This window comes from Augochlora pura, chromosome 6, assembly GCF_028453695.1.
Source record: "Augochlora pura isolate Apur16 chromosome 6, APUR_v2.2.1, whole genome shotgun sequence".
Classification (NCBI taxonomy): Eukaryota; Metazoa; Arthropoda; class Insecta; order Hymenoptera; family Halictidae; genus Augochlora; species Augochlora pura.
This window is the reverse complement of record NC_135777.1, coordinates 9,278,173-9,293,275: the sequence shown is the minus strand read 5'-3', so window position 1 is coordinate 9,293,275 and position 15,103 is coordinate 9,278,173. Positions and strand designations below refer to the sequence as shown.

General features: G+C 37.1%; 1 protein-coding gene across 2 annotated transcripts; it reads right to left on the bottom strand.

Annotated features, from left to right (window-relative positions):
* Positions 1–4,680: 4,680 nt before the first annotated feature.
* Positions 4,681–14,908, bottom strand: LOC144470858 (ubiquitin-conjugating enzyme E2 Q2). Of its 2 annotated transcripts, XR_013494197.1 has the most exons (7): positions 14,630–14,908; positions 12,462–12,809; positions 12,182–12,341; positions 11,945–12,096; positions 11,525–11,822; positions 11,296–11,388; positions 4,681–7,659 (listed from the first exon to the last, which is right to left on the bottom strand). XR_013494197.1 is itself a non-coding variant. In XM_078182428.1 (6 exons), the coding sequence occupies exons 1-6, from the start codon at positions 14,789–14,791 to the stop codon at positions 11,357–11,359; spliced, it is 1,152 nt and encodes a 383-aa protein (XP_078038554.1). In that variant the 5' UTR covers positions 14,792–14,908; the 3' UTR covers positions 4,681–11,356. The 2 variants fall into 2 exon arrangements, 1 of the variants encoding a protein (XP_078038554.1); XM_078182428.1 differs by having other exon boundaries at positions 4,681–11,388.
* Positions 14,909–15,103: the final 195 nt, after the last annotated feature.

Genomic DNA, 15,103 nt, shown 5'->3' with positions numbered 1-15,103 from the left:
CGAATATCTCAGTTTCGTCACAGTTTCGTTCGCTTTACCTTTTGCAAAGCTTCCTCCTCGAGTCCGCGTAGTTATTTAAACGAGATTGAAATTATCTGTATTAATTCCGGAACGTAAGAGCTGTTGGGGCGTCACGGCGTCGTCAGTAATAGCGACGAATTGTGACGTTATATGTGTGGACTGTATTAAAAGTAGGACCGGAATTTAGTGGTGAAAAACTTATGTATTTAGTCTCGTACTATATACACCTTTCCTTTTGAGGTCTAAGGTCCTCGAATTCTGTTCTAACACTAAGAGGTCTGTTTTCCTCGAATGCTATTCCAACTCTAGTTTCTCTAAAAAATGTTTTTTGTCGAGGTAAACTCCTCTCACGCATTTCTAACACTCGCTGGTTGGTTTTCCATGATTTTAACAATAACCAACCAGCGAGTCTGTTTCGAGAAAGCACCCTTCCCCTGCGCCTTAGCGCGCCCTTTTGGGAAGTTGCTGGTATATGGAAGGTGGGGGGGGGGGGGGGGGGGCGACAGCGATATTTCAACAAAGATTCTTTTAACAAAGCTTTCCAACGGGAAGTTCCTCCAGGTGTAATTCCGGCTGGTCACCGTTGTAAACTAACATGGGACTTACCCTTCGGAACTTTCCTTTTTTATGACACGTCTTGGCTATTGAGGCCGAGAGAAGCGAAATCCTAAAACTAGCAATAAAGTATGCGTTCTCTCGGCAGGAATATTATTTTAAATCTAGATTGCTTACCAGCCGTTAGCGAAAAATCCTAAACTCAAAAATAGCCGGCCAGGTACATCCGTGTCATAAAGAATATTAGTGCTGGGCACTAACAAGAGCCAAGTGCAATTTTTATTTTTCATAAAACAATTTTAATGAGCTCCCAATCATTTTCGATACAAGTTTTAGCTACATATACAGGGTGTCGCAAAATTATGTTACAAGCGAGAAATGAAAGGGCCGTAAGGTCATTTAAAGGAACTTTTTCCTTAGCGAAAATGCAAACCGTGGTTTTGTTTACGAGTTGTTAACGGAACACAGTGGACAATGTGAGGTGAGCGCGGATAACTGCAAAGTGGTCGATCGACCGAGCGCAATAGCTTCGAGCCGCGTTCGAATTAATGAATTGAGTCACAAGAACGTGATTTTTCAGAATTTCTTTTACTACAAGACAGTGATCATTTGAAAAAATACGTGATTCATCCTTATTTCAGAATGTTTCACGAATTTTTAGTAATTTTTCGGATCGTAAACATGTAATAAGTAGCTTAACCGTGACAGTTGTTTTAATTATTAATCGAGCCGTTCACAACGAAGATTAACAATAAGGATCCCCGTCAAACGCAAAAAATATTTTCATTTCAATAACTCCACGTCCAAACAAAATTTAAAATAATCGCGTTAAAAACAGAAAGGGAATATGTTTGTTTAAGAATTGTTAAGAATATCATGAATAATAAACTGACTCATTTAACTGGGGTTGTATTTGCTGCTTGAAAATGGAGAAGTTTACCGCTAATGATATTCTTTACAATTCTTAAACAGAATAATCCTTCCTGTTTTATAACACAATTATGTATTATTAAATTAGCTTCATAAATCGTTCGGTGAATTCTGTTTAAATAAGGAATTATTAAAACAAAAATATCTTGTGCGTAGCTTGGCGGGGTTCTTTATTGTTAATCTTCGCTGTGAACGGTTCAATTAATAATTAAAACGGTTGTCACGACTAAGCAACTTATTATTACGAAAAAGTACTAAATGTTTTTCAAACATTCTGAAATAAGGATAAACAGTGTTTTTGTTAAAATTGTCACAGTGTTATCATATAATTATCATATTATTATTATATTGTCATGTAGTAAAAAAGTTCAGAAAAATTTACACCCAGTGACTTGTTCGTTGCTTCGAGCGTGGCTCGAAGCCGTCGCGATCCGAAGTCGAAGCACGTTGCGCTCGGTCGATCGACCATTTTGCAGTTCCCGCGCTCGCCACTCATTGGCCACTGTTTTTCAAAGCCGCGGATTGCATTTTCGCTAAGAAACAAATTTCTTCAAATAACCCGCTTGTATGATAATTTTGGATCATCCTGTAGATAGCAGTCAATTGTGCCCATAATTATGAAAGTGGTCTACGTCATATATTTCTCTTTTAATTAGAATAAATCTTTTTATTTAGAATTTGATTAATCTTGATTAATCTTGATTAATGGAAATTTATTATGAATATGAGATTTTATGTGAATTTCATACGAAAATGTTGTTTTTAAAGTTTGAATTGACTTAGACCATTTTCAAAATTAACTGAATGAATGAATAATGATTCTAAAAAAGTAATGCATTTCTATCATTTCGAGTTTTTCAGATGTTTAAATTGTTCCTGAAAAAACTGGAGGAATGTATGGTAGTAAACACATAATATCTTTATGTTTTTCTTCCGATGCTGGTCTAGTGGTGGTGTATAAAGGAAGTAGCTTAATATTTCCGTATATTTTGGGTCTTCCTCTTTTAGGTGAAAGATCCAAAAAAGAGACAGATTCGCCCGCGGTATTTTTTCCTCTTCTTGTTGTTGACTCTTCTAGTGATTTCGTTGATACAAAATCCGGCTGCGACATTCGTTTTATCGAAAATGTATTCCTTCTTCTACACTTTTCTATCAGTTCATAATAGTGCTCAGGGTTGTATAAGTAATTTGCTTTTTTTATTTCCATTTCTATCAACCCAAAATCACGGTCATTCGATAAAAAGAAACGCATCAAAGAGGGCCACGCGCCGTTTTCAATTTATATTTATATAATTTCTTTAAATTTTTTACTTAGACCACTTTCATGATTATAGGCACAATTATGAACAAGAATTGATCCGTCCTTGTTAAATTAGCCTAATGTTTCACAGGGAGGCCATTTCGCAAAATGATTGCGAACGCGGTGCTATTACCGAACGAATTACTGATTCGTAATTAGACTAATAGAGTGACCGCGTTAATCCGCGGCGCGTCCAATGTTGCAAGAAAAGTGTTCGCTGTGATCGTAAAATTGACCTTGTAGGATATACAAGCGTGGATAACAGCGCGGAAAAGCTATTCGACGATAAAAAAAGGCGCATAGATAAGTTTCGATTGGAGGTTTGATGCACGGTGGACCAGAGTCATGTTATCTCGAAACTGCATGCAATAGGACGCAGTGAACATTCCCGTGGGAAATCGGTACAGATAGTAACAAACGTATAAGGCGTATTATTCCGTGCCATATACAAAGCTGATTATTAAGGCAAATAGCTCGCGCTAAGTTGCTCTAAAATGAAATTATACCGTCTGTTGATTTATCAAGCGAGCGATCCATTGTTCAACGACAATTCGCCATTGTCTTTTCTGTTTGCTCTACTGTAGAGCATTAATGAACTCATGTGCGTCGTTATGCGAGCATTAGTATTTGCCAAGGACGAATTAGAAACTTCCTACCACTTGCTGCTCTTATCGAGATATTGTCGCGAACCCAACCGTCGTTATTTATATATTCGGTCGAACAATTAATGACCGACTGTTGGAGTTCTGTTAAATTAAAAGTGAACTTATCTGGTGTTTAACTTCAAGCAGCAGCAATTAACTTATTTAACCGCGCTAAAAAGATTGCAGATTACTGTCCGAATAATTGTTTCTGCGACGATTAAAACGCGTTTTAATCATGGGATAGGAAGAATTTTCGGTGTCGATAAACTTTCGTGCAAGACTAGGGTCAAAAAAAAGAAATTGTACATAACAGAGGAATAAAAGTTTGTAAATATAAATGGGAATTCCACTTAGCAAAATACGCTGAACATTACTGAAACGTCACTGTCAAAGTTCAAAGATCATTGAATAATAAGTCTAGAAATGTAAATAGTTGTCAAATAAATTCATACCATTAGTAACTATGTCGCAATTAGCAATATCAAACTAACTTTATTTGCAACGAAACAATTGGAAAAATTGAATCAAAGTTTTGTTCAACGGAAAACATAAACTACAAAGTCCCTGATCCTTCGAAACGACTTCGTTCAAGTTTGAAGAACGGGGAGAGACAAATGACGTCGGGGATGCCTGTTTTCTATTAAAATCTTTATTTTCTGTTTTTTTTCGTAGCGTTCATCTAAATAATAATTAAACGTAACTTAATAAAAAAAATCGCGGCATGCGAGAGAGAGAAAGAGAGAGAGCGATAGAGAGGAAGAGATAGAGATAGAAAAAGACAGAGCAAGCAAGAAAGACAGAGAGGAAGAGTATAAATGTTGTTACGCTAGAATCATTCGAAAGTCACTCAAATCGCGTAAACGGTACGACGTACTATGCATGGTCAGATTTAAGACACGTAGAATCACCTTAAGATTAATAGATTGACGATAATTGGAACGAAGCAATCAGCCAATCGATCGATTAGCGATCTCGGTTAATTAACTGGTCGGATACATAGGTAAATACAGCGGATTAGGTGAGCCGAGTTTACAAATTTCGACTCGAAGAACGTCGCTTGTATAAAAAATGGACAGAAGCCGTGCCGGTAACGTTGCCGGACACGGAAAGAAAAACATATGTACGCAAACAGAGAGAAGTCGTGGGCGTGATTTCTCTCTCTCTCTCTCTCTCTCTCTCTCCCTCCCTCTGTCCGAGGCGAGAGAAATCGATGGAACAATAACAGTGGCGTAGGGTTCAATCCATGATATTTATTCCATTATTACAATTAATTGAAAAGTGTGAAAAAAAAAATGAAACGAAAGTCACTCGAAACTTAATATTTCGACTTTATTTCGAACGAGATCAGCTGTCAATGATTCTACAAAAAGGTTTTTTCACCGCTTTTAGTCGTCACTCGATACTTCTTATCTAGATAAGAGATCCCGTCCATCTCCGACTAAAAGGATCATTCGTCTCGATGCCATTTTCGATAGAAACGACGCTCTCTCCCTGAAAGTCTTCGTCAAAAAAGAAAGTATTACAATAAGAGACTTAAGTGATGTCGTAATACATAACATGATGCACAAAGTTCGTTTCAACTATATTCACTGACTGGATGGATAATCGAAGACGGGCGCGGCGGTCGCAAACGGAACCGTAACAATCGATCTTACGACGGCGATACAATAAAAAAAAAAGCTACCCGCGAGCTCCGTGTATAAATTCATTGATCCGTTACCCTCCTATCGATTACACGCTTCCCGAGCCGCTTATGTTACACGGGTAATTAAATGATGTCCGATCGACAACGATTGGATTGATTAATTCAAGTAAACCGTGCCGTAGCGCACTTCGCTTCGATCGATCCAGCAAATATCTTTTGGTTAGAACGACAGATTCTACACGGTTGCCGAGAATTATCATTCGTAGACTTCGGAACAGACTCCGAGCATTCTATCGAAATTTTTACGCCGAGGTGTTTCATCCCGTTCCATTCTTCGTTAATCATTTGTCGAATCACGCTGAAATTTCTCAGAAAAAAACTGCCCTGACACTAAAACGGTCTCATATTTGAAAACTACTAAAACTATTAATAAATTTATATCATCAATAAATATTAATAAATCTACTCATCCAAGCATCCGTTATTAAGAGGGAACAGTGAAAATCTAAATAAATAAGATTTTGTCATTTTTACAAGCGAGACAAGTTTCAGGGAACGCTAGGCTCGATGCTAATTGGCACAGATTCGCTTCCTCGATGTCAACTGAATGCAAGCATTGCGTAACACCGGATCGATAAAATTGTCGTGGGAATGAACATTTCTAGGAAAATGAAACAATATTGTTTGTCATTGCTTTATTTTCACCCGAATCGGATCGTTGTCGATTAGATTTTTTCTCGTTGACCTCCGTCCCACGACACGTGTAAAATCGTTCTGTATAAATGGTCCGCAGTCTAATTGATTCGAAGTGCCGCCGATATACTTGAAGGATCGATCGAGAATGAATCACCTTGCGGGGTCTTACCGCGGTGGAGGGCCTCGCAAGGTGCTGACTGAAAACACTCTAAACGAACTCGCAGCTATTTTTGCCACAAATACATTCGGAAAAGTCTGAGCATGTTGTTTCGGCGTATGTCCACCCGCCGCGATCAGTCGCGCGATTCCGGGGCCGACGTCCTATTCTCTGAGTCGTGTTTCAACGCCGTCTCATCGCATCGATAAGAAAAACGGTGAGCTTGAATGGCGTGTACCAGGCCGATTGCGTTCGCATCGCTCCGTTTGAAATCAGAATGGGGAGACCAGCGATGTCGCGTCTCTATTGACGATCGCGCGAAGGCGAGAAGAATTTATTAGAATTAATTAGCGACACGGAAGAGGGAACGCGGCCCGTTCCTACGTTTTTTTTTTTTTTTTTTTTTAATCAGTCTTGAAACATCGAGAGTCCATTGTAAATCACCGTGAAAAGTCGAAAGTTCGTTTAGCATATCGCGCGCAAATCTATGTTCGTCGTCAATCAAAAGCGAACTAATCGGAATGATTCGGTTGTTCCTCGGAGAAGTCAGCGATCGACCGAATCTCTCACTTGCCGTCGTTCTTTTCTTTCGGATGCTCGGTCTTTTCTTTCTTCCTTTTTTTTTTTTCATTTTTCTTTTTTACAATTGTCGCGGATCGAGAGAGATTCCTCGATCCGTTATGGAATGAACGGGACGCGCGCAATTTTCCCCTAGTTCCCTCGAAAGTTCACCCGCGGATGCAAAGAGTGGGGGGAATTTCTGTCGCGCCCGTCGCTGAGACAAATGAAAACTACCGACGCCCAGATATTGGTTGAATGTTCTTTATTGAATTGTCGACATAGCATTGGATAAAAAATACTCGATCGTTCGAATTTCCACGCGAGAAATTCCCGTTACTTTTGCATCTACGTATGTATATCATTCTTTCGTTCAACAGCTGAGAAATACGTGTTTCACATTCACTTTGTTTGCCTGTCCTCGCCTTCTCTTTCAGTGCGTCGAATTGAAATCGAATGGAGAATGGAAACGAAAGAAGAAAAAAAACAATTCTGACGGAGAGAAGAAAGTGAAACAGAGGGAACGTTCGAACGTTTTTCATTTTGTAAAACGGGGTACTACTAACGATATTTGTAGCAAAAATATACAGGCCACACGGCTGCTTACAATATTAGTCGCTTCGCGAGTCTTCGAAAAAGGAAAGATGAAAAACTTAACGTGTACACGAGAGATAACGAAAGCTTCCGATCTTTTCTTCTCTTTTTCATCCGTTGCGCGCAGTTTGACAAAGAACATAACGGTTAACGACGTCGAACAACCAGCACTTCGTCAGTGTCAGTCGGACGGGGCTGTACAAATCATCGATGTCCGCTGACAATGAGTTCTCGTTGATTGTATACCTACGCTTAAGAATCTAGACAATTGTTTTTCGTCGTCTCATTACGATAATAATGCTCGCACGAATCGCGCAAGAAAAAGAAACGATTTGTCGTTCTCAAATTGTTGTTTCCTTCGTAATGACACCGCGAATAAAAACTAGACCCATGCTGCTCCGCTCGGTTCGTTTCGATAATTAGAATTACGGATGCATCGTACAAACGTTACCGCCGATAACATATGTATCGATTCAACCTCGTACGCTTGGTTGCCAATGTTCTTCGCTCCTTGACCTCGATATTCACGATTGAACTTCGGTTTCTATTTCTTCATATTCTGTGCAACGAGAAAATCAAAAATTGTAAAACGGACCGTGCTTCTCCGACTCACCATTCTTCGGCGAAACTCGGTTCAAGCATGACCAATTAAGCTGCTCGGGGATTCATGCTCGCCGATCGTTTACGTTGCCCACTTTGTAGTTACGGTTCCGTTGACGACGACGAAAATGCTGTAGCTAGGGTAATCTCTCTCTCAAAGTGGGCGACAAGATCTGCCCAAAGGCAGCCCCGAGGAACCTAATCAGTCTGAAGTTAAACAACATTTTGCGAGAATGACGAGCTTCTGATATACGGTCCTCTTTAAGCTTTCCCTCCTTTCGTCTAATAGACTACATAGAAATGCAAACGAAAATTGAATTCCAAGCGACCAGTTTCGCTCTGTAAAGTCACGGTGGCTCGCGGAGCATACAGCGATTTCCAAGTATCAATAGGAAGCTTTCCTCGTCATCGATCCGACGTTTAATCCCTTCATTAGATTATCATCTACTCGCGCGAACAGGCCCGCGTACTCGCAACTCACAATAAGAAGTCTTTTGATTTAACATAATATCAAACACAGCATTACTCGGCACTTAAAAAACAGAACACAATTTTGGTTTAACTTTTCTTCGTCGAAACAATGTGGTCTAGGAATCTACCATAGGAGATACACATGGCATCTGTTTTCCACGTTCTATATAACATAGTTGAAAAAGAAAAACAAAACAAATATAGTAGCCGTTTCAGACCCGTCGCTTATATCCCATTTGACGTTACCAATGATACGCTTCAATTTCGTGACGAAAACTTTCCAAAGATACGATCGAATTACCGCGTCTTCTCGCGTCGGAGACACATGTTCTCTAAGAGCAAATATAGTCGTTCATCAACTGTGGTTTTTCTACTAATACTTTATGGTTCACCGATGTTTAACGGTTTCACATTCGCGTACGAAGACGAAACCACAAGAAACGAAATATGTATAATATATACAAGAATCGGACCATGTATATGAATGCATATATGCATAGATGTGTGTATGACGAATAAATTTTCCTCACGTATGCATGTGTGTGCTTGCGTGCGTGCGTGCGCGCGCGCGCGCGTGTATATATGTATGTATGCACGAAACAAGTCGTATAAACATTCTGGACGTGAAGACTAACGATTCCTCCCAGTCGATCAACTGAAGATCGTTATAAAAACTTAGAAATTCGTTCGTTTCCTCTTTTCGAACACACAAGCGACAAGTTAAGCCATCGACATTGCGGAAATCAATCTCTATTACCAACTAAGGCAAAGACATTGAGTAAAAAAGAAAGGTCAACAAGGTTCGCAAGACCGAAACAAAAACGGAAAACAAAAGTCGTTCGTAGAAGACAAGAAACGTATAGTAAGTGGAACAAATAGTATAGCGACTTTTTTATCACCCATTCAAATTTGCCGTCAAACGATACTCTTCACTTTATTTGTGAACTATCAACATACGACTTGGCATTTTATAGCATTTAACAAAGTCGCCATAATTGTTCCAATAAATACAGAGATGTGCAATTCCTAGACCCTAAATAGTTTTCCACATTTATCGGATCTTATAAAAGTAGCTAAAACATTTTCATAAGAAAAGTCTACTAGTCAGACTTAAATCTATAATGTGGACATTTAATTAAATTGTAAATTATGAAGAAATGGAGTATTTTATTTTCTACTTTCTTCACTCAAAACGTTTTCGATAATCACCAACTGTGTCATTTTTATATTTAGATATTTCCATAGAATTTTACTGTGAACTGATCTGAGCAAGTTCCAAAACTGCATGTTAAATGTTGCATCAACGTACAAATATAATAAATTTAACGTAAATGATTAAAAAAAAGTACTTAAAATACTTATACGTTTCTGGCTTCAGTCTAGATATATACAGATCTCTGTATACATAAATAATCGTTCGAACATCAAAAATATATGTGCAACGATAATACGCATAATACTAATTTGTTAAAAGGACTTGTCTTGTGAACCTAATTCTTTTGCTAATCTTAGAATTGTCCCCTTATCTCGCGTTTACTTAACTGGCCAACTAACTCCAGTTGAATTCAATTTTCTTGACATTTCAATGTTGAGACACACGTATAAATAAAATCAAATTGCAAATATATATTTGCGTATATAGAGCACTACAAAAATTTCACTTTGAGCATATACCCAACATACAGACTAAACATTTTTTCATGTTGATCATCTGCGCATCAATCACTCGACAAAACGATACAACAAAATAGTGGATCGTGCTAAACGAGTCACACAACCAAAACTAACTTCGTTCTTTTATCTTTTCATCTTAAACTTGTAAGACTCATTGGACTCTAAAGAGCACTTTTTTGAAACGTCGATATACGTACGCGTGTATGTACAACTATACAATCCTTATCTATCTCCTTCAGTTACGTTAGGGAAATATATACTACCTAATATTGCTATATGACTCCTATATGTATAAATACGATCGAAATAGTTGAAGCGGGTCCTTTGGAAAGCTGTTCGAATGTAATTGAAGTCAACTGCTCGCGATTACACACAAATAAATTACGGTATAGATTGTAAACGTGCTTATTGATTATCATAATTAAGACTGCAATAATAGTTACTTAATGAAAAAATATGTTTTTTTACAAAAGAAAATGTAGAACATCTTTGATTAGCTAAAAAAAATTTGTATGGAGTTAAGGTACTTCAGATGTTTGTGTGGTGCATAGACTTTTAAGAAGGTTAGCTACCAATATTTTTATACCCTCTAGAGCCTCTTAATTATATACTGCAAGATTAACATTCGGGGAATTATGTCTTATATCAAGGTACTTGTTGAATGACTGTTTGGTTGTGTGCTCGTTCACATGGCCGAATAATGTTCGTCAATGAGTAGAATCATGGTCGATTAATACAAAAGATGATAACAAAGTTCGCAAATTTACCTCGAGAAAAATCTCTATTCTCGCAGTTCATATTTTCTTTTTTCTCTAATCCGCTTTACTAGTTATCGTTTAACAAATGTATATACCGAACAACTTACGTTCACGAATTGCACGATGAATGAATAAAAATTAAAATTATAATAAAGATAGAATATGGGAACGAATGAAAGCTCACAATGATAAAAAACATTTAGAAAAATTCTCAATACAACTATCTAAGATGCTAACCGTCGTGTCCCCCCTGTTGAAAAGACAGGAAGCACAGATTGCGCAAACGCATCTCACAGAATGTTTCGTTCATTTTTAACACTGTTTCGTACGTACGTACAGCATATAATGTGTACTCTCGCGTAAAAAGAAAGGAAAACAAGAACTAAGATTAAATGTTATTTGGAATAATCACGATTCTTAGTTAATTCCGAACGTAGGAATCAATTCCAGATAAAAAAAAAGAGAAAAAGAAACGATCATTGCCTCACATTCACAAATGCGATTGACGATCTAATCACTAATTACTGAAAAATCTATGCATATGGAACCAAACACTTCACTGTTTGCTCGTCAGCCTTCTCAGCCATCAAAGGAATTATGCGTTAGATTAATTCAGTATCTTAAGTTACCTAGTTAATGTTGTGTTTTGTGTATTAAATCATTATCGTAACAATTATTTGTTGGGCACACACCGAATTAAAGTCTCAGCTGTAAGCACGCGACAAACTTTTCTTTTTTCATGATTCCTGTTCATTAGCCATCCTCTTTTGGAGGGGTAAACCAACCTATAACAAATATTTTATTACAATACGACTTAAAGTTTCGAGAAACTACGTTTCACTGAAGTTTCAGAAAGATTTTCACTGGAGGTTCTACTAGAATAAGAATTTAAATATATTGTCATTTAAATTACAAACTTACCATTTTTTTCGTGTATTTGTACAAGAGACTTAAATGATTGTTGTGCACGAGCTAGACTGTACTGGCCTTGACCACCACAAACTTTGCCAGCACCTCCAGATCCTTGAAACTGTATACGTGCTTTTCCCTTTACCAATGTTGCCGAAATTTGCATGATGACGGCTTCTACTGTATACGCTGAACTCCAACCTTGTTTTGTTAAAAGTTCCATGCATATAGCGCCTCCTATAAGGACATATCCACCAGAGATCATGGGATGAACAACTCTGACAAATGGGGGCTCAAATGGATAAGTTTCCTGTAACAATAAAAACTGGAAATGAGCTTTTACATCCCAAATATTTAGAATCTACTAGCATTAAAATCTAATCATTTAATATTGAAACAGAACGTAACAGTAACTTCTAATAAATGAGGTACCTTGAAAAGCATGTTGAGAAGAATACTATCTTTGCCTTCTTTTTCTTTTAATAGTATGAGATCACTGTGTAATGGTGAGTCAGGATCAACACACATCAGCCTGATATTCCATTCATACAAACTGTCATTTACTAATTCTATGCTGTACATTCCTGGAAACAGTTGGAAGAATATATTTAAATAAATAAAACCATACATCGAATATATACAGAAGAAAAATTAATTATAAAGTGATACCTTTCTTGAAACTGTCACTTCTGTAAATGTCACGTAACTCTTTCATGAGTCTATCTGTGGCTTGTACGCTTCCACACGGTGAACCTTTTAAGTAGTCTTGTCTTTGATTTTGTCTCAACCTTTCTAATGTCGCCAAATGTTCCAGATCCATTTCTTCACCCTATAAAGTTTCAATAAATGCATATGCAAACAAATCAATAAAATAAAACGTAAATTTAATAGAACCACTGAATATAGATATAGAAACAACAATTGCATTTAGTATTCTCCTAGTGTTTACCTTACTCTTGGCATTTGCATCTCCCTCATCCATATCTAAATGAAGGTCTTCTTCAGTCTCACTTTCTTCATCTTCATCAATGTCTTCGACATCGTCAGCTTCCATCCTTTGCGCAACTGTTTCATTTGTTCCTCCCAAACGCAATGGATCCAAAGCTGTTCTTAATCGTTCAACATCAGGTGGTTCCGGTAATGAATGAAGTCTACATAATTCTTTCAAGAGAATCCCAACTTGATTAATGACATGGTTGTCACGGCCAGTTGTATTACTTAAAATTTGTACCGCATTTGTGACACTAGTCTCCTCTGATTCTGCAAACCAGACTGGTGGTGTAGATGGGTAGGTTTCCTGTAAAACATTGATCAAAACATTTGTAATCGTTTTAAAATATAAGATATATAATTTAATACTGTAATTCAGAATGTTATTATTTCATATGTACATAAGACAACAATTACAGTTTAAGATTTCAAATATATTCTAAAATCAATAACATTAAACACATAGTAGATTTTCTTATAGTCACTTATAGCTAGTATAATTCATTACTCACAGTTTTCTGATAGTCATAATTGCTATTCAGTCACAACCTAACACACTGATTTTTTGTTCAATACATTTATCAGATACATATGCATTTTACACTATCACTTCTTACTAATAATTAATATTGTAATTTTATAGTAATTGCAATATTGAAGATAAAATTCCTGTACAATTAGGATTGCACACACATGTGAGAAAAAGAGCATTTGTTGAAATTTAAAAAAGTAAAATATAAAAACCTCGATTAATGCTTGAAACGATTGTTGCTGAATATAAACAATTTGAAAACGATTATCTAAATATTAAAAAATTCATGTTGGATACAAATTATGCAATGAATGTTTATCTATTTATAAAGAATGCTTATATTATGCTTACATGTAGTTTTTATCAATAACCACAGTTTATCTTAATGTCAATGACACTGACCGGATCATAAATTAATTCGTAATATGAAGCAGTCACTTAATATTATAGAAGGCAAAAATCGGATAAAGATTATCGATTTTGCTAACAGTCGAATAAACAAAATGTAAATAGTAACACAAGCAATCAATATCCGCGAATTAAGCCCACGCGATCAGTCTTTGTTCCGCTTCATATTATACGAAAAAGGCAATAATTTTGGTAACCTTCATATTAAGTTTTCGCCTGATCGCGTAATCAGCACCAACAGAAATCGAATTTAAAACAGAACTATAGTTACTATATTATACTTCAATGTGTATGCAACTTTGTGTCACACTGTATGCAACAAAATAAACAAAATAAACCTGGAAAGCAATTTTTCATAGACATGAAGTATTTCTGTGCTACGATTTCATAATAAATTTTAAGCTCTGATACGATCAATATTTCAAATTATTAATTGCATAGCAAGTATAGGAAATCAACAATATACAAGTACCGTTTAATTTTGTAATAATATAATATATGAATACATATATTTACATATTTAATCTATAATAAATATGTATGTATATGTTTATTTCGTTTCACTATTTAAAGAACAAGCAAAGGCCATGACAATCGACGATAATTTCGCATTGAATGCAACGGTAATGGCAACGGTAAGAACAACGCAAATGGATATTGTTCATTGGAATCTAGTTTATCTATCAAAATTATCTTGTGTACACGAAACAAATAATTTCGCGCAAATATAATAGAATTGTCTAAATGGTTTGCGAAATGTAAACGGACAAAGTTTTTTTCTTAGTCTGTAAGTACAAATGCAGAGAACAGGTACTATTATGAGGGACTTACCCTCTATTTGTGGCATACATTGACCTCTACCGCAATATTAATTCGTCTGAAAATCTCATCGGAAACAAACTGATTGAAGTGTAAAAGAATCGATAGTATCTAGAACGAGATCCACTAAACGACACCGAAAAACTGTGATGGGAAAAGCGTGCATGGTGGGTACACGGTGTACGTGCTGCCCGGGCATGGCTCTTGTCAAAAGGCCCAAATAATAACACGAGTGTTATTGTTTCTTTGTCCGATCGGACGCAGACAGCGATGAGGAGTTAACGTGGTCCCATGCGAACAGAAAAACGCTGGCGATGGTTTCGAATCGATTCATCGTCTCAAATCGTTACCATGCGTGTTACACTTACTGTAATATTGGCGTGTATTTCGTATTTCTTCCCATTTTTACCGACGAACCTGCAGCTGAGTTCGTCCACACTCGCAGACATTATCTGAAATCTCTCATGGCTCTTAGGGAAGACGGACTCAAGAGTTTTGATCTCCTGTTTAAGGGTGTTCAGACAAGCCATTTGGGGGAGCGTACGAGTATGCCGTACCCCAAATTTTTCGGCGGTGCTTGCCCCAAAAAACACAGCGACCCGAAAGAAACACGACGTACCCGATGACTACCCGAGAAAATGGCGACCGCGACTGATTGCTTCGGCCAGTCTCGTGAAATTTCGTTCACCACCGTCACAGATGCCAGCACTGAACAATTCAAATATACATGACGTCCTTCCGGTCCAGCTGAGTGCGGTTGAATATCTCAAAGCATTTAAAAACTGAATTCCCAAATCTTATTTTAACTCTTTACGATCGAAATCCGGATCATGTCTAGTAAT